Source organism: Columba livia, chromosome 3 (assembly GCF_036013475.1).
Source record: "Columba livia isolate bColLiv1 breed racing homer chromosome 3, bColLiv1.pat.W.v2, whole genome shotgun sequence".
Lineage (NCBI taxonomy): Eukaryota > Metazoa > Chordata > Aves > Columbiformes > Columbidae > Columba > Columba livia.
This window is the reverse complement of record NC_088604.1, coordinates 91,718,005-91,742,101: the sequence shown is the minus strand read 5'-3', so window position 1 is coordinate 91,742,101 and position 24,097 is coordinate 91,718,005. Positions and strand designations below refer to the sequence as shown.

At 38.4% G+C, this 24,097-nt stretch overlaps 2 protein-coding genes across 4 annotated transcripts in view; both read left to right on the top strand.

Moving 5' to 3' along the window:
• Positions 1 to 22,626, top strand: part of SOCS5 (suppressor of cytokine signaling 5) — a 36,395-nt gene extending 13,769 nt beyond the window's left edge. For 2 of the 3 annotated variants that reach the window (XM_065059771.1, XM_065059773.1), the window contains exon 2: positions 14,455 to 22,626. In XM_065059771.1, the coding sequence (XP_064915843.1) occupies positions 14,467 to 16,077 (1,611 nt within the window). In that variant the 5' untranslated portion in view covers positions 14,455 to 14,466 and the 3' untranslated portion in view covers positions 16,078 to 22,626. Of the gene's footprint in view, positions 1 to 11,879; positions 11,984 to 14,454 lie in introns of those variants that run through there. The other variant, XM_065059772.1, reaches the window with a different exon arrangement.
• Positions 1 to 24,097, top strand: part of LOC110360920 (uncharacterized) — a 145,524-nt gene that overhangs the window by 12,968 nt on the left and 108,459 nt on the right. The window lies entirely within an intron of this gene.

The following is a 24,097-nucleotide window of genomic DNA, read 5'->3' as shown; positions in this document are numbered from 1 at the left end:
CTTGAGTTTAAATTTGTTTAAAGCTTTCAGCCGAAATTATTCGTCTGTTTTCAGAAACAAAACTGGAGCAATAGTGTGTGCCATTTTTTAAGGCAGTCTCTTCTTTGAAATATTGTAGTGTTCCTCTGAACTCTGGAGTTTCTGCTTGAAATTTGTTAGTGGGTGACCTCTGGCTGAGATGTAATGTTTTAATTTTATATGAAAATTTGCCAGAATTTAGTCAGTTCTCTTATTGAAAATTTGTAGTTTGAACATGGAAACATTTCTTTGTGGAATTCCATGGAGACTGCACTCTGCCTAGCAGGGTTTTTCTTTCAAGTACATCTCTGTACATCTCTATGCAGAGCCTGGGAACTAGAGTTGTCCTAAGTTAATTAGGGACTTGAGGGGGTCTTACAGCACAAAGCCAGATGGGAAATCTCCATGAGACAGCCTTGGCACACGTCAGCTCCATGATCACGCAATCATTCCTCCTCCTTTCCTGTCCCGTCAGCTCCCCAGCACCTCCAGACTCCTACCAACACCTGTACTCTTGACTGTGACTTAAACTGTGTTAAGACTTTCTTTTTAGAGAAGGTGAGGTATCCACAATGGGCTAAAGCTTGTCTTCTGTCTGCGAACAGATGCGTTCCTTCTGAGCATGACAAGGATGCCACTCATGCTGATGCGTAACTGCGGGTTGTGGAGGCGTGTACTCAGTCACTTATATGACTAGGGTTATATGCATTTGGTCAGTACTGACTGCTGTGACAGTCATCCAAAAAAGCTCATTCTGATTCTTTAGAGAACTTAATAGATAAAATCTGGGAAGACTTACTCAGACAATGAACTTAAAGTTTTTTTTTCTTCAGAAGTTCCAAACTGAACCAAGTTTGGCTGTACTTCTATAAAGATAGCAGAAGATGGTCCACACTTCCTGAATTTATAAGATGAGGAGGTGGGTTTTTTAAAACAGCTGAAATGTAACTTTTTGGACGTTTTTCCCCACAACAACTTCTACTTTGAAGAACTGTATTAGGTAGCTACCCAACCTGTAAAATTCAGGCCAAATCAGAAAGCTTCAGAAAGCCACTGAATGTGGTCTGATAATGGGAAGCAGTGGGTGATAGTAATAAAAAGGTTATTTAAAAAAAGGTAGGGGGAAAATGTTTTCAAAAGCATCTCCTTGTTGGGAAGAAGCCTTTAAGCCTACCAAGTAGGCTGAATTTCTCTGCTGTTCCTGAGGTGGCTAGCTCAAAATTTAAGAACGATGGCCTTGCTTGTTGACACTGTACATCTATAATATCCTTTTTCAAAGCATCTCCCCTGCAGCAAAATCCATGTCAATTATGTAGACATTTGAAATTGTGTGAGAGAACTTTCACTGAGTTTTGTTGCTGTCCTCAAACACAAGACAGTGTTCTCTGCTTTTTCCTTCCTTCCTCCCTCCCAGCTGACTGGCAAACTCCTGCCAATCTATAGCAGAAGAGTTTGAGATCCCTGTGAAGTTGCATGGCTGTTTTTTGTTATTCAGACCCTCTAGCTTTATCTAATGATTTGGGAGGTGCTCAAACTGTGGCTTATCTCAAGAAAATTTCTTAGTTTTCATCTACAAATGAGAATTTGGAATTCTGATTCCTGTGATCACCATGCATGTTTTCCATCAGGAACTTCTGGCCACTGTGTGACAGTAGCTAGATGTGGAAACTACCACGTCTCCAATGATAAGTTGAGGAAAGCTTATATTTCTACATCAAATTATTTTTTTTAACGGAGGGTACTTAAGGGTCATAGCTTCCTGAAATAATTTATTGAATAGGTTGTCCTCGAAAATGTTTACGTAGATGTATCTTAAGTTAAATCCTCTTTTTGAAAAACTGAAGAGGAACAATTCTTGTATTTTTATGTTAATAGTTTTTGCTGTTAACAGTGTTATGGCTCCTGGATCTTCTGAAATGTACAGGGTTTTTCTAGATGAGTGCTTCATTTTGTCTTTTTGCTGCACAGTTATAAGTTTTGTTTAATAAAATGGGTTTCCTGGTATAAGGAGAATCTGGTTTAACCTTAGGGAGTGGGATTTCACAGAAATGGCTGAATCAGTGTTAACAGCTCCCTGCTGCTGATAGAGATGGTTCTACCTTTCACTCATGGCATAAGATCCAATAGCTTCTCCTACCCTTGTGCTGTCACTTGTCTCCTGGCTTCTTTTTCCTAGCTGAAGTGCTGTCTCGTGCTTCCATTAATTAGTGTATAGTGAAAATAGAGGTCAGATGAATGTTGGAACTCATGCAAAGGGATGGGAGGGAAGCAGGAATATCCCTTTTAATAGCAGCAAAGCGATGATAGGTTAGTTATCTTGGACTATCGCCCTTAGGGCGTCCTTGTTATAGCTAAATTCTGTTAATGAGAAACAGCCCATAAAGACCTGTAGTCTTCTTTTCATGCAGGGAATAGTAAATTGTCTCAAGCTGATACAGTGAAATAGCATCAATCACTCACTTTGTCTCCATTGTGTTTTGGGGTCTGTTTGCTTTTGTGGTTGTGTGGTTTTGGTGGTTTTGTTTGTTTTTTCAAATACCTGTTCTCTGACAAGTTCATCCTCCAGTAATCATTGTTGTCTGATTTAGGTTTGCCAAGTTTTAAGTGGTGTTGCAGATTTTCTTCATGAAATGCAGTCTCTTTAACCATTCATAAAACTGAATCTCTGCTTCCATAAACTTGACTAAGGGCAAAAGAGGATGAGTTTTATTAGTCTCAAGCAGCTGGCAGTGTTGTTGTCGAGATTAATTTTTCTAGTCTGTTCCTTTGCTGCATCTTCTGGGAGTTCCTTCAGCCTGTAACTTGAAGTTAGCTGTGTCAGGGAGGAGTCCATAGATACTTAGCAACTTTCCAGTCCTGAATGAGCTGTTGTGTGTTTTGGGTATTAGAGTAGTATCACAGGTTAGTGAGTTGCCTTTTTCAGATAAACCATTTTCCTGTTGATTAATAAGAATGCACAGTAGCAAACCAGTGGGTTATTGGTCTATGACTAGGTCTTGGTGCAACAATCTTTAGGGAAAATTGGAGTGAGCTTTAGGATTAGATGGACAACATCAAAAGGCAAAGTGTTTAGATCTTTTCTTTTCAGAAGAATTTAGGAGCTTATCAAGCACATACATTTTTCTTAGAAAATTCTCATCCTCACATGGGTGCTGCTTTGCTAGAATAAGCATTTTATTAAAATAATTTTGATGTAACACATTGCATTAAGTAAGGCCAAGAAGAGATATGTAGCCACATCGTGACAAAAAAAATCACTTCCTTTGTATCTCACTATGCAATAGGATCCAGGTCCCTAAAGATGGTGATGTAATAATCTAATTAACATCTCAGTTGTAATGGATTGAGGCAATAGATGCTTTGAAGAGGAAAGACAGACCTGACTTCTTTATTAATGATTGCTTAGTCTCTCTATCTATCCTGTGTGTACAGTGTTAGTCTTACATTTTTGGTAATGTGAAGAGGTAAAATTTTTTGCGTGGCACTTTTATGGTACATCCTGATTTTATGTTTTGAATTGTGGGCATGCCATTTAAAACCACAGAAATCTCCTTGCTTGTGAGTAGAGACCAAGTGAGCCTCTAAATTTACTCATGAGCCTTCTTTGTGTAAAGGTGCAGAATACAAAAGGAGAGCAGGTTTTGTGAAGAGTTGACTGCTGTGCTGTCACTCTGAGAAACTTTGTTAGAACAGTAACTCTAAGCTTAGTAATTTATAATCTCATTACACTGAGCTTTTTCCATTTTAAAGATTACTAATGGATCTTTGTATTAGTACTGTTTAACGTCTCTATGAGATAAAGCAAAAGTGTGTTTTTTTTTCTTTTAATAGAACCTGTTTAGTTAAAACCAGAGCAACATGCTCCATGACTTAGGGTGGGTTTGTTCTAGCAATACCGGTGGTGTTACTACCATTACAACCTCCTGATTTCACAAACTCCATAGTTCTGCATTGACACTTATTGACTGAAACTTCTTTCATACAGAGACTATGTGCAAGTACTGACTTTTCCTTTTAACAGTTCTAAATCTCCAGTTATTGAAGTTATGGAAATGTTCATGCTACTGTACATTGTTGGGATTCTTGACTAGCAAGCTAAAAGTAAAATGCCTAAAACGTGAAACTTGGCAGAGACTCCCTGCTAAGCACTTTGCTTTAAAGAAATTTAGTTCTGATTTTTCAATATTTATACTTAAACCATCTTGCACAAAAATGTTAAAATCTGAAAGGTATTGTTGTCTATATTTTATATATATATATAAATGTTTATTGTTTGCCTATATATATAATTAGACACTTGTTGGTTCAATAATATAAAACTCTGCTAAGCTAACAAACTGATAGATTTCTTTCCTTACTCCTTGGAACAATCTCCCTGCCTCGGGCTGAACCTGCAAGGCTAATGCTTTAAATTTTTTTACTTGAATTTTAATATTGTGGAAAAACAAACGGCAGAATTTCAGAAAGCTTCAAATTCACTGTAATTATGATTCCTTGTAGAGGTCAAAATATATTTTAAGTGTCTTTTCACACTTTTGGAAGTTTCATTTGAAGTAGTTTGTGCAGTCTACTTTTAGCTAGTTTCCAGAACGCTGTTGCAGTGTTGTGAGGGCAGTTGTTTTGTGTTTGCATCAGGTTTGTGTGGGTGTGTGTGGGGGGGGGTTGGTTGGTTGGTTTTAAAATTTGTTTATTCCTTTCCTTAAAGAGGCTCTGTAATTTGCTACGTATCTCCAACTGTCATGGCACATGCTTTATATGTCCAATATACAGAATATGCAGGACAATCTTGGTTTTTATTTGCTGGCATATTAGTCCATAACTCTAAAGTTTTGATAACACCTTGTGTTAATTTTTGGTAGCGTTTGGAAACCTGCGCAGCAAGGCCTGGTGGGTGCTGAGTGGCAGAGCTTGCAGGTACTGAACAATAAGGTACAAGTTCCTTTCCGTTGGAAAGTTGCGTGAAAATGTTTCTGGTAGCTCTAACTGGGTATAGTCTAGGATAAATTTGGCTTTGGATCAAAGTGAAAACATGAAACAGGCTAGACCTGTTGGCAGCTATCCAGCTGCTTCTTTGCAGGGTTTGTATTCTTTTACCTACCCTGGCCCAGCCTAGGGAACCAGGTGCTTGCTGCCAATTAGTCTTGTCAAGACAGCCCAGAGCTTCTCTTGACAAGCCTGACTGCTGACAGCAGCTGTGGGCAAGTCTTAGGCAGGATTTTAACTCCTTGCTTGCCAAATACTTTGAAGGCTTAATCCCTCATTCTGCAGTTACTCAAATATACTTCTGTTTTATGAAAACATGTTTCATACAGAAACTGACCTATGATTGCCAGTGGTGCTCTAGTGATAGTTTGCTTCTCAGACTTCTGACATGAAAGAATGTAAATTGGGAGTTTAAGTCATTATGAAGGTCACTTTATAATTTGTGGGTACTATCAGAACTGTCTATCCCAGGCCACCTTCTACTTCATGCAGAGCGTAGCTGTAGCTGGATAAGACACCAGGCTGGTGCAGCAGTTTTCTCCCCAGTAGCCTGAAGCTGAATCTCTCTTCAGTGTTGCAGTGGCACAAGGGAGTTTGACCAATTTACAGGTCATCTGTTAATATATACTATAAATTACAATTAAATGTTTCATATATTTAAGAATGTCAAGTCGTTTACGTTGCTGCAAAGAGCTCATTTTTAGTTGTGGAATTTTCCCGAGTTTTCTTGTCTTTTACATGTGTGTATGATGTTTTCACTATCAAGTGCTTTGCTCTAGTAATGTTAGCAGTGAACAAAAAATGCAGATGCTATCCATAAAACCTCAGTGGGTTTTTTATTTCATCAGAAATGGCAAATTTATGAACTGAGCAAATCACAATGCAAGAGATTTTCTTTTTTAAGTGCATGTAGAAATATTTAGTCTTCAGGTTAATGCTAACTTTAAAAATTGTAGCTCCTTAGAAATCACAGCTTAGGCTGTTTTTGTGGTTCTAGGAACTTTTGGGTCCATTTCACTCGTCTAAAAGAAGGGTGGCTTTTCTTAATATCTTGCCAGTTGCATGAATAGCAATACTGCGTTTTCCTATATAGTCACCATTGTAGATATAATACGTCAATAGAGAAAGGCAAGTAGGACTTCGTCAGTTTTAAGAAGTAGCAGCTAGCTAGTTTTTGTTAGAGAATACGATCTTTTGCTTGGTCAGAAGGGAAACATGGGAAGTAGGTGGATGCATGGAAAGAGCTCTGTGTGTAGAGGAGTTGCTTTTAAGCTGGTGGGGGGGCAAGGGTACTGTGGTGAGAGAGGCATTAGGCAGGCTGTTAAGGTTTTGAAAAATGTAGAGTGTCAAGTGAGAAGAAATTAGACTGTTAAAACAGTATAAATTGATGCCAGAACAGAGGATCTAGCTGTTTGCTAAATAGCCAATTTGCAATTGAATGAAATGCTCTGTTTACAAACTGTCTTAAATTGGATGTTTCTGTTGAGCTAGTCAAGGATATGGGATATGTTTGACCCATCTTTTCAACTTTGCTTCCAATTTCCTTTTCTTTTAGTGAAGCATTGCTATTAAGATATGCTTTTCCTTAAGCATAATGCCTTTCCTTCTTAACCCCCAAGAATTACATATGCATAACCATTAGATCACTCTTCATATCAATTTGAGACATATTGATACTTTAGAACTCGATAGAGAAGGATATGCTTCATTAGTGTTCTTAAGTAGAAACAAGTTCTGCCCTTCTAGGGGAGAGCTCCATGACTTTTTCTCAGAGTACTTATGACTTTTGTAGAGGTCACCAAGAGGGCTGCTGTATTTAACTTGAACACTGATTGGAACCATTTATTCTGCCCACATGAATTCAAAAAAGTATATTGTCAGCTTCTGTTTGAGGAGAGTTAAACATAGCAGTACAGGGAACATTATTTCAGCGAGTTGCCTAGAGTTCTCTTCCATAATGGGTAACCTTACTTAATGAACTTAATGCTTTTTCTGTTTCCTTTTTTAAGTTATAAGGTGAAGTTCTGAGTTTCCTACTTAGGGTTTGCTTCAGTTTAATGTTGCTTATGTGGATTTACATGTTGTTATGAGTGGCAATCAGGATGCTGCCTAACTGATTAGAAGGTGTTTACTTGGAATTAATGTGCATCCTTGTCTTGAATTTGCAGACCTTCTACCATCAATGTCTATTGATATATGGAGTTCTGAGTAGATCTGTATAGCATTATTTCTGTATTAATACTTGAAACTTATGCTTCCTGTGTGTAGTTCTGATTCTTATATAATCGGAAATACTAGCTTTGTTCATCATAGTCATACTATTATCCACTAGACTTGTGTAAGTACAGGGAAAAGAGTACCTCAGAAACAACTGCCTTTTATATTTTTGGCTTAGTGTTGTTCACGTTCTGTTCTTCCATTGATGGTTTTTCCGTTTTAGGAATTCTAGATTTTTCTGAACAGAAATGGTTGGCAACTGTACAGTATTTTCTAATCTAACATGTGAGCATATGTAATCCTGACATTGTCCTTTTTGAACCCTGAAGCCTACTAAGGGGATGGAAGGATGTACCCCACTGTTCAACATATCTTGGAACAGTATTTTTGAACTGAAGTTAACCATGTGTAGCTGCCTGGAAAGAAGCTGGCAGAATGTCTGCTATCTGAGCTGAGGCTGCTTTTTGCTCCTTGTGGATCTACACCAAGGAGAGGGAGGAGATTACTTCTTAGTTTCAGGTTTGAACAATGGTGCAAGATCATTATTTTTCTTTGACTTGACAGTCTGCCAGCTTAAGTCCTTGGAATTTGTAGCTTTCCCTGTGTTTTAGCAGGACACATCAAGCCAACTCAGCATTTTATTTTCGAAGTAAATGTTTTCAGTGGCTGAACTTTCAACATGAATGTTCGAAGCAGCAGTTTAAGTAGAGTCCTAATCTCTCTCTTTGCAGCCACAGCCCCACAGTTGATTAATATGTAGGCTTCAAACTGAGATTTCTCTTCAAAGTATCTGTCTAAGGTGTTGATATTGTGAGCAGAACAAATCAGTAATGCTGTGGAAGGAAGCAGTCTACCCTGGCTGCTGCTTCCTCCCTCCTCATCCGCTCCTCCCTTGGGTTAACATGAATGTTTATACAGAAGCTGTAAACCAGATGGAGTAATGATTGTGACTTTTTCTGAGAATTCATTTCGGTATGGGTCAGTTCCTTGAGCTGGTTGACTGAGCAGCCATACGGTGTGCAGACCACATCCTGCACCAGCACAGGTGGTCAGGAAGATGCTGATGACATTTCTCTTGGTTGCAGTGCTGACTGAGGCCAAGCTTGTGTTGCTGCAATTAGAGCTCTGTATCCTTTAGCTCTTCTTAACAGGTTTGAGGCTTTCATTTTTGGGATTTAGGCCTCCAGATTGTTCTCTGTATGCAGCTGCACTTCCAAATTATCATAGCCTGCTAGGAAAAGCTGCTGGTACTTTGCTTTAATAAGGCTTTCACGAACACTTGAGACACTTGACCCCTTTACCTTGTCTAGTTAAAAAAAATAACAGCCACCTCTTCCTTCCAGCCCTTCAAATCAGTTCTTCGAGCTGTCTGCAGCGAGCACATCTTTGTGTGTGTGTGTGTAGAAGAATTCATGGTTCCACTTAAGCCAACATATTCCTTGTTTTTTAAGAAATATTGTCTCTAGCATTACAGTAGTAATTTGTTATTTCTGGAACGTATATTGGAAGAGAGGAAACTGCTTTGTAATCCTTCGTATCGCCCTTTCTTCCTACCTCAAGTGTGTTACTTTAAAGGGTAGGTGTTTGCCAACCTTATTCATTTTGACTGAATAAGGTTGAGGAGTGCTTATGTGAGCAGCTTGGTTAGTGCTTCCCTGGGAGCCACAGCCTATAGCAGGCATTTGGCAATGCGCAACTAGGACATTAACCTCTTCAGCAGGCGTACCCTAATGGAAACAAATGTCTTCAATAATGAGGTCTCTCGTCACTGTGAAGTGAATAATTTTAAGAAACAATCCACATAGAAGTGTAGTCTCTCTCCATTATACTTCTGCCTCCACGGTCCAAGGTGATGTGCACCAGTGTCACAAAATGTGTTTGCCCACTTGCCTGGGTGTGCTCGTGCTAGCGTTGACCTAAACAGAGTGGAAGGAACAGACAGATTGTGATTTTTATCCCTCCTCTCTTTTCCCTCCCGTTGCAGGACTGTGTTTTGTTCTGTGGTGTGTGTGGGGTTGTGCGTGTGTGTAGTGTTTTGGGGTGTGATTTGGGTTTTTTGTTTATATGTAAGAATTGCCTGGTTTTGTTTTCTCTCAATGTTTGTCCTTGTTATCTTAGCAAATTATCATCATATCAAAATATCAAAACAAAGAGTCTTGTAGATTCTTGTTTTTGAAATAAGCACGCTATACCTGTTTCATAAGGTGTCATACATTATGCATTTTCAGCTTTTGTGAAGATGGTACACTTTTAGGGCTTAATATTTTGAATGTAATTTATTGTACTGACACTGTGAAACAAGTGTGTTATCTTCAGGACAGAGCACAACCTTGGCTGTGAATGTTCCTCTTAGGAAGTCACAGGTGGAAAGTTCTGGCTAGACCTTGTGATACTTCTGGAGAGACCGGGCTGAGTTTTCATAGCAATCTAGTAATATGAGGTATTTCAGGATTACTAACAGGTTGTAACTATTGTCTTTATTTAAATCATATTACATAAATGGTTTTCCTAGCTCTCATTGTAGTTTCGTCATTTGTACACTCAGAATACACGAAGACTCCTCTCATGCAAACTTCATGGCTTTGAATGTCTCTAAATTACTGCAAATGGGAATATAGCGTTGATACTACTATTTGTTGCTTCTATAATCCCTGTAGAGTGCTAACTACCTGTTATTTTCTTAAGATAACTTACGCCAATTTAAAGTAGATAGAAGTTATTTCTAGTTGAAAAGAGGTTGTTTTAGGAACATTAGTAGAACTTTTGTTCTTCTTGTAAAAGCTACAAATTGATGAATTTACTTTGTGGATTTTGGTGGAACTGAATTTATTTCCTGTTTAGGCTAAAATAACCGCTGGCAGCGCTCCTTCCTGAAGCCGGGATGGCTTTAGGGCCTGTTCAGAAGTTATTTGTATTTTGTCAACCTTAGCACTGCCACAAGAAGTCTGTGAAACCACACATCTGTTGCATACTGATGAAACTAATTTAAAATCACTAGATTGAATACTAAACACTTGACCAATGACTCAAGTTTTATTCTAACAAAAAGTTGAGAGATTTAACTGAGAGGGTCACCCAAATTCAAGGAACTGTTTTCCCTTTGTGAAGCATGGTTCCCAAAACACCCACCCCATCCTGAGTCCACTGTCTAGCAAAGGTGATGTGACAGGTGGTACCTTGACTGTTCATGTTTCCGAGCAGAACTGAGAAGTAATAATGAAGTATATATATTTAAGTACCATTAAGCATGAAATTTCAATATAAGATTCCATATCCTTTTTAGATTTTTTTAATGAGTTAGAGTGGTTAGTATGCAACCCCCTTTGCCATTTGTGCCCAGTAAAACAACATTACTAGTTTTATTTGGAATGCAGGTGTGTCTTCAGAGGCCTGCGTGACCTAATGTTTTAAGTAAGGCTTTTTTGAAAACTGTGTAGACCTTATTCTAGCAGCTATTCTACCAGCCTTACCATTCATTTGCTCTGTTAAGGCCTTGCTCTGAACTAATTGCTGTAGGTTTTACTGTCTTGTGTTTGTAGACTTGCAAGGAGCATAATGGGGGGGAAAAAAAAATGGTTGTAAATGTTAATATTGCAAAAGAACTCTACTTCTGCTTTAATCTTTGTACTAAGATTTAGTACTTGTAACTGTTGCTCTCTCTAAAGATTACTTTTATGGAATCTTTGAATAGTAATAGTATGGCCTAACATTAAAAGCATTTCAGCAATTTCCGTGCTTCCAGAGCTGAATGGGAACTAATAATGTTTAGTACCTTTTTGACATTACTCTGGAGTTTGTGCCTAGAAATATTAACTTTTAATATTCATGTAGTGATTGCTTAACTCCACAGTTTTTATTTCAGTAAATATGCATCATATTTGAATATTTTTCTTCCTCTTCTGCACGTGAAGTTTTAACATAAGTTCTCGATGTTTTTTTGTTTACTCTTCTGTCCTGGGCTTGGTTCTAGTGCGGAACAGCAAATTATTCTCCTCTGTCCAGTTACTAGATTTCTGACATTAGTGTGAGTATACTAAATCCCTCGACTCCTCTTGGATCTCTGAAAAACAATGATTATTATTCTAGGGAAGTGCTGACTTACTCTTTTAATAAAGAGCTTGTCTTGTATTCCACTTTCCCATTTTTAGAATCATGGTTCATATTCCTCTTGCTTCACAATCATATAACGTCCTTGTGGCAAGTACAGCAGTTGCTTACCTGGAAAAGTAATATTAGAAAAGTGTGTATTTTTAGCTGCCTTTTGATGTGATGTAGCAGCTGGAAACAAGGAGGAGAGGCAGTGTGAGGTGATCTGACAGCACTGCCAACCGCAGCTTGGGAACCACTGCTTTGGACTTGAAACCAAAATGTGGGGAGACCAAATTTGAGCAGGCCTGAGTATGCCCATTGTGCCTGGCACTGCAGTGATCCAGATGCGGTGGCTTCGCTCTTGGCTCTCAAGAGCTTCATTTGAGGGTCCTCCCCTGAAATTCCATAAAGGTTTTGTATTTTTTTAAAAAAAGTATATAGTGAGCATGCAGTTCCATGCACACATTTAAGATATCAAAGGAATATTTTACTAATTACATCAGAGGCTAATTGTAAATACCTAAACCAAAAGATTTTCTAACAACTAACAAATACTGTTTTTCTCTCTGTAGTAATCATGTTGCCCACAACTCAAAGAAGGAATGTAGCAAGTTCATTTTGATGTATATTCTCCAGACAAGATACAGTGATTCATACACTTTTCTGGATAAGAAGGGTATCTATATTCTTTAAGTATGACAAAAAGTAGTTAACCTTGTAAATTTAACTTTTGGAAAGTACAGTATGTCGAGCCAGTGTGGTGGGGGTTGGTGGGGCAAAACGTTTGAGTTTTTTTCTTTGTTTTTGAAGAGTTTCAGGCAAGCATAGATAACTTCCCACCCATCTAACAATCCAAAGACATTCTAGACTAGTAGTGCAAAGGAAGAGCAAAAATGAGCAATTTTAGAATAAAAGACACCGCTGAATAGTGTATGACTGGTGAGAAAAGTAGTTCGAGTTCATGGTCAGAAAGATGTGCTGTTTCTAGCCTGATTTCCCAAGAGAACGGAGGCTACATACTCTCTCATCCTTTTCCCTTTCCCAAAATTTTAAATGTCTCTGACTAGAAAGAGAAAGAAATGTACAGCTTGGCAGAAAAGTGGCTAGAAGTCAGCCTTTTATGTACAGATACAGTGATGACAGGCTGGCAGGCAGCAAATGTATACTGCCTCCCGGTCAGCGTGGGTATTCTGAGACACTGCAAACAGCTATGATTATTGCGATGGGATGATACATGGTTGTATATGGTTCCTACCGATCTGTACATAACCTGACTTAATTAGTTCTGCTGCTCTTAGAACGCTCACAGTCCTTCAGCTTGGTCCAGACAACTCCAGAAAAAAAGAAATTTAGTGAGAGATGTGTGTGTGTTTATGTGTGTATATATATATATATATATTTTTTTTTTAACCAGGAAGACATTCCTTGCTCATTTGCTTACACACTTTAACTTTTTATGTATGCGCAGAACTCTGTAGCATCTTCTATGTATAACACTTCTCTGCAAGTTTTTCTCAAGTGGCTCCCTCAATAACTACTCGGGTGTTGTTCAGGTGTCATTAGCACGGAGTTCTAGGTGACTTGTGCCAATAATCTCCAGAGACTGTTAAGGTCTGTTTTGCCTCCCCCTTCCCCATCCACACTAAATTCTTGAGGTCTTATTTGATGCAGTTGGATGTAGATGCTGGTTTTGCTGAGGTATCTGCGGAGGTGGGGTGGGTAGGAACAGAAAGCAAAAGGAGTAAAAGCTTTCCAATAACAGTTAGGTGTTTCCTGTTCATTATCCTTTCGTGATTCTCACTTAAGCTCTCCTCTGGCCTTTCCCCAATCTCAGTGTATTCTGCTGTAAAGTCGTGGGCTTGCAGCTGTGCTTCTGTCTTAAGGGACTTCTTGACTGACTCACTAGAGTATTGCTTACTTGTTTATCATCTACATTATTTCGTGAGACCCAGTGCATTCAATTACTACTTCAGATTCCTTTCTAGCTGTGAACAGAAAAGAACTGCAGCAGAGGAGTTGCTTCAAAATATTATGTTTCCAAAGAACAGAGCAGCTTCCATTAAGAGTTAAATTAGATAAGATGGCATCTTTTAGTCCTTTCAGTTTAGCACTTCTCTCAGAACTTAATTAGATCTAATTTAGCTTGGCACTGCCTGACTTTTTTTAGTGTGGAATTAGCCTGTTTCTCTTTGTCCTAGGGCAGTCCTGTGTTTTTGGCAGTCTTGCTCCAATTATCGAACTCTGTTTCTAAGGAAGCAGTTGCAGAATACATGCAACTAATGCTTTTATCTTTTCACTGTGGGTTCATGATCCACTGCCATCATGTTTCTATTGCAGAGCTGCTTTCTTTTAAAGTGCTTTTACTAAAGATAGAAAATCTCCTTGGGCTCTTTTATTCTTTTGTATCTTAAGTAATAAAACCAGACACAGGGTTTTTTAAGATGTTTTGTATATGTGGCTTTCATTAATATATAGGAGATTTTATAATTCTAAAGTTCTGCTGATATCTCACTGTCTTTCCTTGTCTTCTGATGATTGCCTCACCTAAGAATTGCCCCCTAAATTTCTATTGTTGTGCTATATTTTTTAATCTTGCCAGTTATAGCTTGGAATTTGCCTGGCCTATGACTGGAGCTTTTGCTTTTAGATGGTGTATCTGGACATTCACAGTGCGTTTGTTAGATTTCACTGACAGGTCTCATAGTTTGGAGTTACTTGAATAGTTCTTTTTCAGGATATGTTTTACTTCTTCTTATTGGAAGTTTATCAGGGAGTCATACCTTACATACGGCTTCCAAATTCTTCCTAAAATGAAGAATTTGGAACTGCTAATTTCCTCTCCATTAAGAACAACTATGCAGTCCTACCTACATTTTTAATGATGCTATAGAAGAATGGGATGGCCTGCTTGTAGATAGTGTTTGCTTGCAGTTTCCCACATAGTCACTTCATGGTGATTTTTCTAAATATCAAAATAGCGTGATGTGTGTCACTTGCACATAACTGTACAAACAAATGCTAAGGTACTTTTTCAAAAGTAGTGTGTTCAATTAAGAAAGTGTTCTTGTGTCTGTAACTTGATAACTGAAGATGTATCCTTATTTTTTTTAAAACTATATTTAATATTTCTTTTCCTCTTGAATTTAGATAACATAATCCATGGATAAAGTGGGAAAGATGTGGAACAATTTCAAATACAGGTGCCAGAATCTCTTCAGTCACGAGGGTGGAAGCCAAAATGAAAACGTACTTGTGAACTCCAGTAGTTGCTCATCTGCTAAAGAGAAAGCTGTTCAGGTAACTGATTTGGCTCAGCAACAACCCACCAGCCCTTTGAGAGAAAACATTGCTTTGCAATTAGGTTTAAGTCCTTCAAAGAATTCGGCAAGACGGAACCAAAACTGTGTCACAGAGATTCCTCAAATTGTTGAAATCAGCATTGAGAAAGAGAATGACTCGTGTGTGGCGGCGGGAGCTAGGCTTGCTCGAAGGGACTCTTATTCTCGGCATGCTCCGTGGGGTGGGAAGAAGAAGCATTCCTGCTCTACCAAAACCCAGAGCTCCTTGGATACTGAAAAAAGATTTGGTAGAACGAGAAGTGGTTTGCAGAGGAGGGAGAGAAGGTACGGGGTGAGCTCTGTCCATGATATGGATACAGTATCTAACAGGACGGTAGGTAGCCGTTCTCTGCGACAGCGTCTACAAGATACTGTCGGGCTGTGTTTTCCTATGAGAACTTACAACAAACAGTCCAAACCTCTGTTTTCTAACAAAAGAAAGATCCATCTCTCTGAACTAATGCTTGAGAAATGCCCTTTTCCTGCAGGCTCAGATCTGGCTCAGAAGTGGCATCTGATTAAACAGCACACGGCACCTGTGAGTCCTCATTCAACTTTTTTTGACACATTTGATCCTTCCTTGGTTTCCACAGAAGATGAAGAGGACAGGCTTAGAGAGAGACGCAGACTTAGTATTGAAGAAGGGGTTGATCCCCCTCCCAATGCCCAAATACATACTTTTGAAGCTACAGCACAGGTTAATCCATTGTATAAACTGGGACCAAAGTTAGCCCCTGGTATGACTGAGCTGACCGGGGACAAAAACCTCACACCTCCAGGAAACTGTGACTCTGAAGAGGACACGACGACGCTTTGTCTGCAGTCGCGCAGGCAGAAGCAACGTCAGATGTCTGGAGAGAGCCACGGCCATATCGGCAGGCAGGGGGCTTGGAAAGTGCACACTCAGATCGATTACATCCACTGCCTGGTGCCAGACTTGCTCCAGATCACAGGTAACCCCTGTTACTGGGGGGTGATGGACCGCTACGAAGCCGAGGCGCTTCTGGAGGGTAAACCCGAAGGCACTTTTTTGCTCAGGGATTCTGCGCAGGAGGACTACCTCTTCTCTGTGAGCTTCCGTCGTTACAACCGCTCGCTACACGCACGCATTGAGCAGTGGAATCACAACTTCAGTTTCGATGCCCACGATCCCTGTGTGTTTCACTCCTCCACTGTCACGGGGCTTCTGGAACACTACAAAGACCCCAGCTCTTGCATGTTCTTTGAACCATTGCTGACTGTGTCTCTGAACAGGACTTTCCCCTTCAGCCTGCAGTATATCTGCCGGGCAGTCATCTGCAGGTGCACTACGTATGATGGAATCGATGACCTTCCTCTACCCTCAATGTTGCAAGACTTTCTAAAGGAGTATCACTATAAACAAAAAGTCAGGGTGCGATGGCTGGAGCGGGAACCTATAAAAACAAAGTAAACGCAAATCAGAATAAGCTTATAGAATATGCTTTTGTGTGTGTGTGTGTTACAGTTTAACTGCAGCGAGCGCACCACCGATGTCTGGCTTTTCTGCAATATCCTATTTAAGCTGAGTGTTAGTATCCTGTCAGATGCTGCCTGCTGTAAATCAAACTAAGTTGTGATGCCTCTCGGAAACATTAAGCAGACACAATTCTGCACGTTTTTCATTAAGGCCTAATGAAAATATTTTTGCTAATTTCTAAATATTTTGTTTCCCTTTTATAGCTGTAGTAATTGGATGAAGAAACTATGAGGCATTTTCCATGGGGCATTCGTGAAATGCTAATAAAGAAAGGCTTTATTAGAGGAGCCTTTTTGCTGATATTTGAAGTATTTTTTTTAATTATCTTCTTGAAAACTTTCCACTAATCAAATTACTGATTTAGCTCACAAATGAGTTTCCAAATACTAGTGAAGAAGGCTATTTTCTTTTAATGAAGAGAAGTTCATTAGAAGTGCAGTCCATTAAGAGTTAATGGTGTTTTGATGTTAACAGATGAATTGTGCTTTTCTCAGTGTATAATGTTTCCTAATCATTAAGACTTGAATATACCTGCTCAGTACTGTAATTCTATTTTAAACACCTGCAGATTTAAGTGGCATTGTTAGCAAAAGTAATACTGTCTTGGACAATGAATTAGGGATTTCAGTGGCAGGGTGCAGGATTAGACTATTGCCATGAAACAAAAGGTTGCTTTTCTCCTAACCCAGGATTTGGTGGCCTGACTGCTAGTAACTTACAATGGAAAGTAACAGTGAAACAAAAAAGTTTCATTATTTTAATTATTTAAAGTCCTCTGATATTTTTATGGATAAAATTACAAGTGGTTTAATTATAATCAGAATACAAAATCTGGCATATCTGAAATAAATGTCAGGTTTCAAAGGTACTGTTAGACATTATTTGTAAATATCTTTCCATTTGCGCTTTTAAAAATGTTTTAAAGTAATATGCACTGATAATAGTTTCAACAGATTACTTAGAAACAAGATTCTAAGTTCTGTTTGCTTATTGAATCGGAGATGGAACTTAAAATAGTTCTGTCTTAGGCATTTTTGCACTAAATTTTGTTGGAATGCCCTGACCCCTGTTTAATGTTTTGTACCAATTATGAGTGCTCCCTAGTTTCTTTACCAGCTGCTACAGTATGTTATTACTTACTTCTCTATGGCAGTGACCTGTGCGAGGTAGGGAACATTTTGGCTGCAAGTACAATAAACGTTATTCTTGTATGCTACACTAACCCTTCAATTGATGTATTTTTCTGCTTGCTGTGCCTTGTTCTGGCTTTTTGTGCTAATAAAGTACAGTATGTTCAGTGTTATACTTGTATATCTGCTCTGTTTTTATATATTCCCGTAACTTGTAGCAGTTAACTGAATTTTTTAATAGGCTTTTCTTAGTACTTAGCATAGGTAATGCACAAATACTGCGCAGCTGAGTATTGGTTGGTCAGCACACCATATTCCTGGTTTTTGTTACATGCTTATCAAGACCCTAACGGTATGTGCACCATTGAGTAATGTTTCTGTAGTCACTGCAAAGTAATGGACTTGTCTGCAGGCATAGAGCATTTTACAGTTTTTGTAACATTAAGGACAACTTTTAAGCAGAAAATACTCTAAAACTTTATTGATCCCCTGTAATGGTTGCTGAAGGTGTTTCAGCTTGTTATATAGCCAGCTGCTAAGCTTAATGTTTTGATACTCCCCACTGAGTAAGGAATGGTGATTCCTGTAAGTTGACAGTACAGCAGTGGCATTTGTTCACTTTTAGACTATTTTAATAAATAGATGTACATGCAAACTGGCCAAATGTCCTGTTTTACCAAAGAATACTGTCAGATTATGTTGGGTTACTTTTTTAGTGGAAGAAACGTAGAGCGGAGAGGTGCAGTTTCTGTTCTATCAAATATTTATCCCAAGCTATGATAAACCAAAGTGTTTGACAATTTCATCTGAACTTAAGTAATGTATATGTTTATGTTGATAGAGCTTAAAACTTTTCCATCAGTGGTGTCATAGTTTTTCTTGAACTCGCAGTGCACCTGAAGGGAATGATTTTAATAATTTTGTAATGACTGGAACAGCACTACAGGGAAGCTCGTACTGCAAGGAGTTAATCTGAAGCACCCAGAAAGCACTTTAAAACATGTGTTTATATGCTTGTGGAAAATTTGTGATCCTGTTATGCAGTCTTTGTAGTAACTTATCTTCTTTCATGTGTTATAAGACTTCAACTGTTAAAATGGAACTTTGTTCAGAATATGTAAATACTAAGTTTATGTAAGTATGTGTACAAATGTGCTAATGGTCACCTAAGTTTTGAATTGTATATGTCATTGGATATGCAACTCCTGGGTTAAAATCTGCTCTAAGCATAAAAAGAGGAAAAAAAAATAGTCACCAGCATGAAATTGCACCTAAGTGTACCTTCACTGTGTCGTTCTCACTGTTCCCTCAATTGGATCTGAATTCCAGATGCGTTTACTTTAAATCTTGCTTTCAATATTAGTATCATAGAGTCAACTTACAGCCAAGCTTTGTCCCAAGGTAGGGACCTATTTTTTGTTTACACCCATTGCAGTTGCTTGTCATAAACTAACTGATGAGATTCTAGCTGTGACATTATCAATGTGGTCAGGAATACACATTCATTTAATTTTTTATCATGTGGTGGAATCTTTGGAAAAAAAATAAAAACCCCAAACCCTGATCTCAGAAAGTTTGCTCTTGCATTTGTGTAAATTGTCTTTATGGGGAAGATTTATTGCTCCCTTAAAACACACAAAAAAGGATTATCTATTTCTCTATGACTTTTTTCAAGCTTTGCTTCACTGAAATATACAGACTAACTTGCTAGTGTGGTTATGCTAAACATAATCACTTTTTAAATTATAGTAAACTTGAGCACTGACTACTCAAGTTGAAGTGCTTCTTAATACATTTATTTTCAGTTCTAAAGGCACTAAAACGTTGGCATGTTAACACTGTGAGTAGTTGATTCCTTGCTTCTGTTTGAGGAGTGTGCTTTAACATTCTGATTTTGTTGGAAAAGTCTTATATGTGTCTTCAAAAGATTTGCACAAGACACTGATTTATGTTTTTAACGACAGGATTCAAAGTTATCAGGTATGCTGATATAATTCCAATCTAAGTTGGTTGCATGACAGATAAGCATTGAGCCTCAATCTTGTAAAGTGTTCTTTCGAGGTGATTCTCATTCCTGCAGAAAGGGCTATAGAAAGGGCTTATGCGGTGGGATTATTTTGCAAAAAAAAAATCTTACAATAGATCTTTGACCCTATTTGAAAAGAACAGGGTGGTGGTGCTATGTGAGAATCAAAATCTTTGAATATTTAGCACAACTTTGTGGCTTTGTTGTGCGTAAATACACAATAGAAAGCAACAGTTCTGCTTTACAAAGATATATGGAAACTACAAACTTTAATTTCCATCAGATTTTTTCTAACATTGGAAAAATCACTGTGTAAGTAGAACAGTGTCACTAATTAAGTGAGAGATAGTGGATGGAGGTTTTTTACTCTTAACTGGGTCGTCATAGAACAGAATTACAATTAAAAACATTAGGGCATTAAATCCAAAACTTTTAGAAATCTATGTCCGCATGGAAATGAAGTAAACTATCTATAATACGTTTTGGCTGTATAAGTGTCTATGGGCTGGGGTTTTTTACCAGTTTTAAAGACATAATTCTTCTGAAAATACTCTTAAGGACATGGAGACACGTATCCACATAATTTGCGTGTCAGAATGAGACTTCTCTTAAGAAAATAAGTTACAGAGCCATGGTTTGCATTTATGTACTTCAAACTTCATATGTATTTGAAAACTTCTTGCTTACAAAACAAGAGTCTTTGAATTGGAAGCGGACAATCTCAGAAAGGTCTGTGTATCCACAGTGTTTGATAAGATGAATTCAGGCCTTTGCTCAACGTCATCTTGGCAGTTACCCACATCCTTAAGTCCATATTTGACTCTAAGGCTCTGCACTATTTAGAAACAAGCAAAGATTCTGAATTTCTGTGCTACAAAACCAGTTTGCTTTAGTTTCTCTGTGCAAGCCAAAATACTTGCAGAATGCTTTAAAGCTTGTCTCTGCTGCAAAGTTGCATGTAAGACTGAAACTGTCAAGGTGGGAGTTGCTGAGTACCAGAGAGATGAATTTGCAGGGACCGTGGTTCTTTCTCTTTTTTTCTTTGTTTTTTTCCCAAACCTACCTTGAAATGCAATATTGAATGGAAAAACATGAACTGAATCTTCTGTGATTCTTTCTAAAAGAACAATATTTGTCTCATTTTAAACCCATTCATGCTTAAAGTTATGGAAGTGCTTATTGAGTCCACTTTTTCCAAAAGTGCTGTTGTGAAATGATCATGTATGTGCCAAACCCTCTTCTGCAAGAGTCTACGTAGCCCATATGTGTGTGTGTATTTATATATACATGTTAATAAGATGCCTCCAAGCATGTGTGCATTAATGGCCTGTTTTGAAGCTACCTGAAGTACACCAATATGGTGGAGCGTTAATATATTGCAATTCTAAACATTCTCTAACTTTCTGTCTGTGCATGGCATGCATTGCAAATAAAAGGACTATTTTATTTGTATCTTCAGCTGTATTTACATATTATAGCCAGCTGATTGGTATGTGTTTTCCTGCTATTGCTGCGCTCGCCTAAACAGTTGTGTCCTGGACTGTTACTGAAGGAGATTTTCTTTTGTTCAGAATTGCTTTAAAAAAAAATCTTACAATAGACAGAAATCAAATCAGTTGACTTCTAAAGTGTTAACTCTTAGCATGGTGTGACACTGCTTATTGCTCTCCCTTTTTACAATATTGATGTATAAAGAATCATTTAGCTTGACCATGGGTTGCGTCTACCAAATGCACTTGACTTAAAGTCCGAATTTTAAGCTTTTTCAAAATGTATTTTTAATTAAAAATGTTACTGATGAGGGCTTTGAAAGAAAAAGGTTTGGTATTTTCACTGCACTATGTATACAGTAAATGTCTTGCAGTGAGGTAAGGATATATCCAATATGCTTTTTAAGAAGTTTTCCTCTTCTCACTGTGTCTTAAATGTAGGCTCTTTAAAAGAAAAAACCCACCTGTTAATGACTTTAACCTTACAATCATTTAAAGACTGAAAAGAAATCTGATGCTTTTACTTCGCTTGCATGTTGCCATACTGATTTAGTAGTGGCTGTTTCAAGAAGCAAATCTTAAATCTGTTATTTCAATGAAGCATTGCCATTTTTAAATAAAATATTCCATTTACAAAAATTGTGTATCAATAGGGTGTTAACCTGATAACCGTCTTCAATTCTATTGTTATCAAGGTAACTGTGGTGTATATGCTTTCTAAGCTGAATAAATGTTCACTTTGTAAATTTGCATTAAAGCTACAGCTGTTATCAGCTTGGTTTCTTAGGGCCAACACAATCTATTTATGAGCTGAAGCTCCTGGTGCTTGACCCTTTTTTTTTTCCTGTCTTCAGTAGAAAAAAAAACCAACCAAACAAAACTATGTGTATGTGTGATGTAGCAAATGTGGCAAGTTTCCTTGTTAAGCACACAGCTGCACTGACAAGCAGAAATATATCACAACTTGCTTGTCTGGAGCAAAGCAACCTCTCTGATTTCTCCGCAGGAGTTGTAACTTGGTGGCACGTTGGCGAAGAGGAAGCAGAATTAGGTTTTATTCTTCTCTGAGCAGCTGTAAAATTGAACATGCTGTGTGCCTCCTGTGTGATAAGGTAAATTAACTTTTTAGAGCCCTGAGAATTTTAATAGCTTTTGGGAGATACAGAAGTACTTGGCTGCTTTGTCACTTCTTGCTTTCATACTTGTAGTTCTATAAAAGCATGAAGAGATATCTCTGTTAAAATTGAATCTATGTAGTCATCAACTGTATAAGCACTACCTTGTAATGTCTTTACAGAGATAGCAGATTCCTACACGATTATATTTAAACTGTTTGGGGAAAATGAATAATGACACTGTGGGCACAAATTAATTCAGATTGCACTATAAACTTTCTTACCAGAAGCCTTCATTCTTATGAAAAACTATGCGATCCCTGCACAAAAGAAAAAACAAACCACAACAAGCTGTAGATTTGGTGCTGTGCTCTTTGGGAGGTGTCCAAGAAAGCAGCACCCAGACTGTCCCTGGACCTTTTCCCGACATTCCAGTTGAGGGGCGCTGGCAGGCCCGCCGGGCACTCGAGGAGTTGGCTGGCAAGGGAGCCGAGACCGGCGCCTTGTGTAACTGCGCTGGCTTGGGTCTCCTTGGCTTTAGATGGCTTTTAACCTGCTGCAGCTTCAATGTTTCTCCAGCCCCTGCCTGATTTGTCTTTGTTATCTGGTTGCCAAACTGTCTTGCATCTTAATATAGTAAGAAAATGATGTGATTTATGGCTACCCAGCCAGTGTATTAAGTAATTAGGCGGCTCTGTCTTAATAAAAGGGGTATAAACTACCATATTGTTTTCTTTTTATATTTGTTTGGGAGCAAAAAGCTGTGGTTTTAATGAGTGGAAGTCTATACTGTAAATACATGCTTTTACAAATATTTAGTTATTGTACATGACAAAGGGATGAGTAGTTTGATCAAAATAATCAGTAACTCATGTTTATTCCAGCCAATTTCTGTTGTGTCTAAAATACTTGAGTGGAGAGATCCAGAGACTGATAATTATCGTCTTCAGAAGTTTTATCACACTTGAATTCCAGCAAGCTCTTGATTTAGTGACTTTTCAACTAAATCTCGAGAGTTTTTCTCCCTGCTTGTGGGCTGAGTACATGTGTATGCGACATACACATGTATTCTAGAGCACAGCCCCCCTGAGCACAAACTAAAGAATACATATAGCTGTCGTCCTGTAAACTGAGAGAGTTTCTCCTTTGTGCCTGGTGGGAGCTGCTCCTAAAGCAGATTAGTGCAAACTCTGTCAATGATGAAAACTGGGCAAAATGCTGCTGGGGAGGAGATAACAGCCGGGCACAACAGTGGCCGTGTGACGAGCTGAAAAAGTACCGTGGGCTGCTCTGTGGAACTATTTCAGGCTTCTTCATTTGTTAATGATGTGTTTTCTAGAGCACTGCTCCTAAAATTACATTTAGTCTAGGCTCCTTTGGAGTTCTTAATCTTTCATCACTAGTGAACTAATAGGATACCAAACCCCTCAAAACAAAACTGTGGGGCTTTGGCTGTTTTATATGGAGATTGCCTTTGTAGTTTTAGCTTCATCGAAACATGCTGAAGGTTAACTGTCTTAAACTTGACTAAAATAAATCCATAATTGATTAATAAATGAAAGTTATGGGAGTTAACTTACCTGTTACAATGACATGTTTGAAATATCAAGCTCTAATTCTGTTAAACTTACGGCAGAGATGTTATATTTCATAGTATTATTTGGGTAATTATTTAGAGTGTCTAGGTAAGGAAAAAGCAGGCACAATAATGTTTCCAAAGGGTTTCAGAACATTGGGTGATCCGAAGCTGAGATTTCTACAGTCTCTTCTGTGTCACTCTCCCTAGTGGAGGGAATTTTGGGAGTCTCTCTCGGAAAACCCTTTGTGTTCTGAGTTTGCAGGATGTCAAAAGTACATGGGTATCTAGAATAGAATCTATAGGTATACAGAATAAATATAGGACAGGCCCTAGGATGAACACTGCTGGCACTAGCGCAAGTTGTGCAGAAGAGAATATGTACCTGTAGTGATTTTTCTTGGGCTTCTAAGTGTCTGCATAAGCATTTATTTGGTCACCCAGATCAAATGCTGAGAAGCAGCATGGGAGCTTTCCTCACCTGAGAGACTCCTGAAGCAACTTCACTGTCACTGAACCCAGAGGACCTGGACAAATCAATCCATGAGGAAGGTTTGTGGTGTCACTTTCACCTCTGAAGCAGGTGGTGGTGTCAGAAGTATTAGTGTAGTTCCACA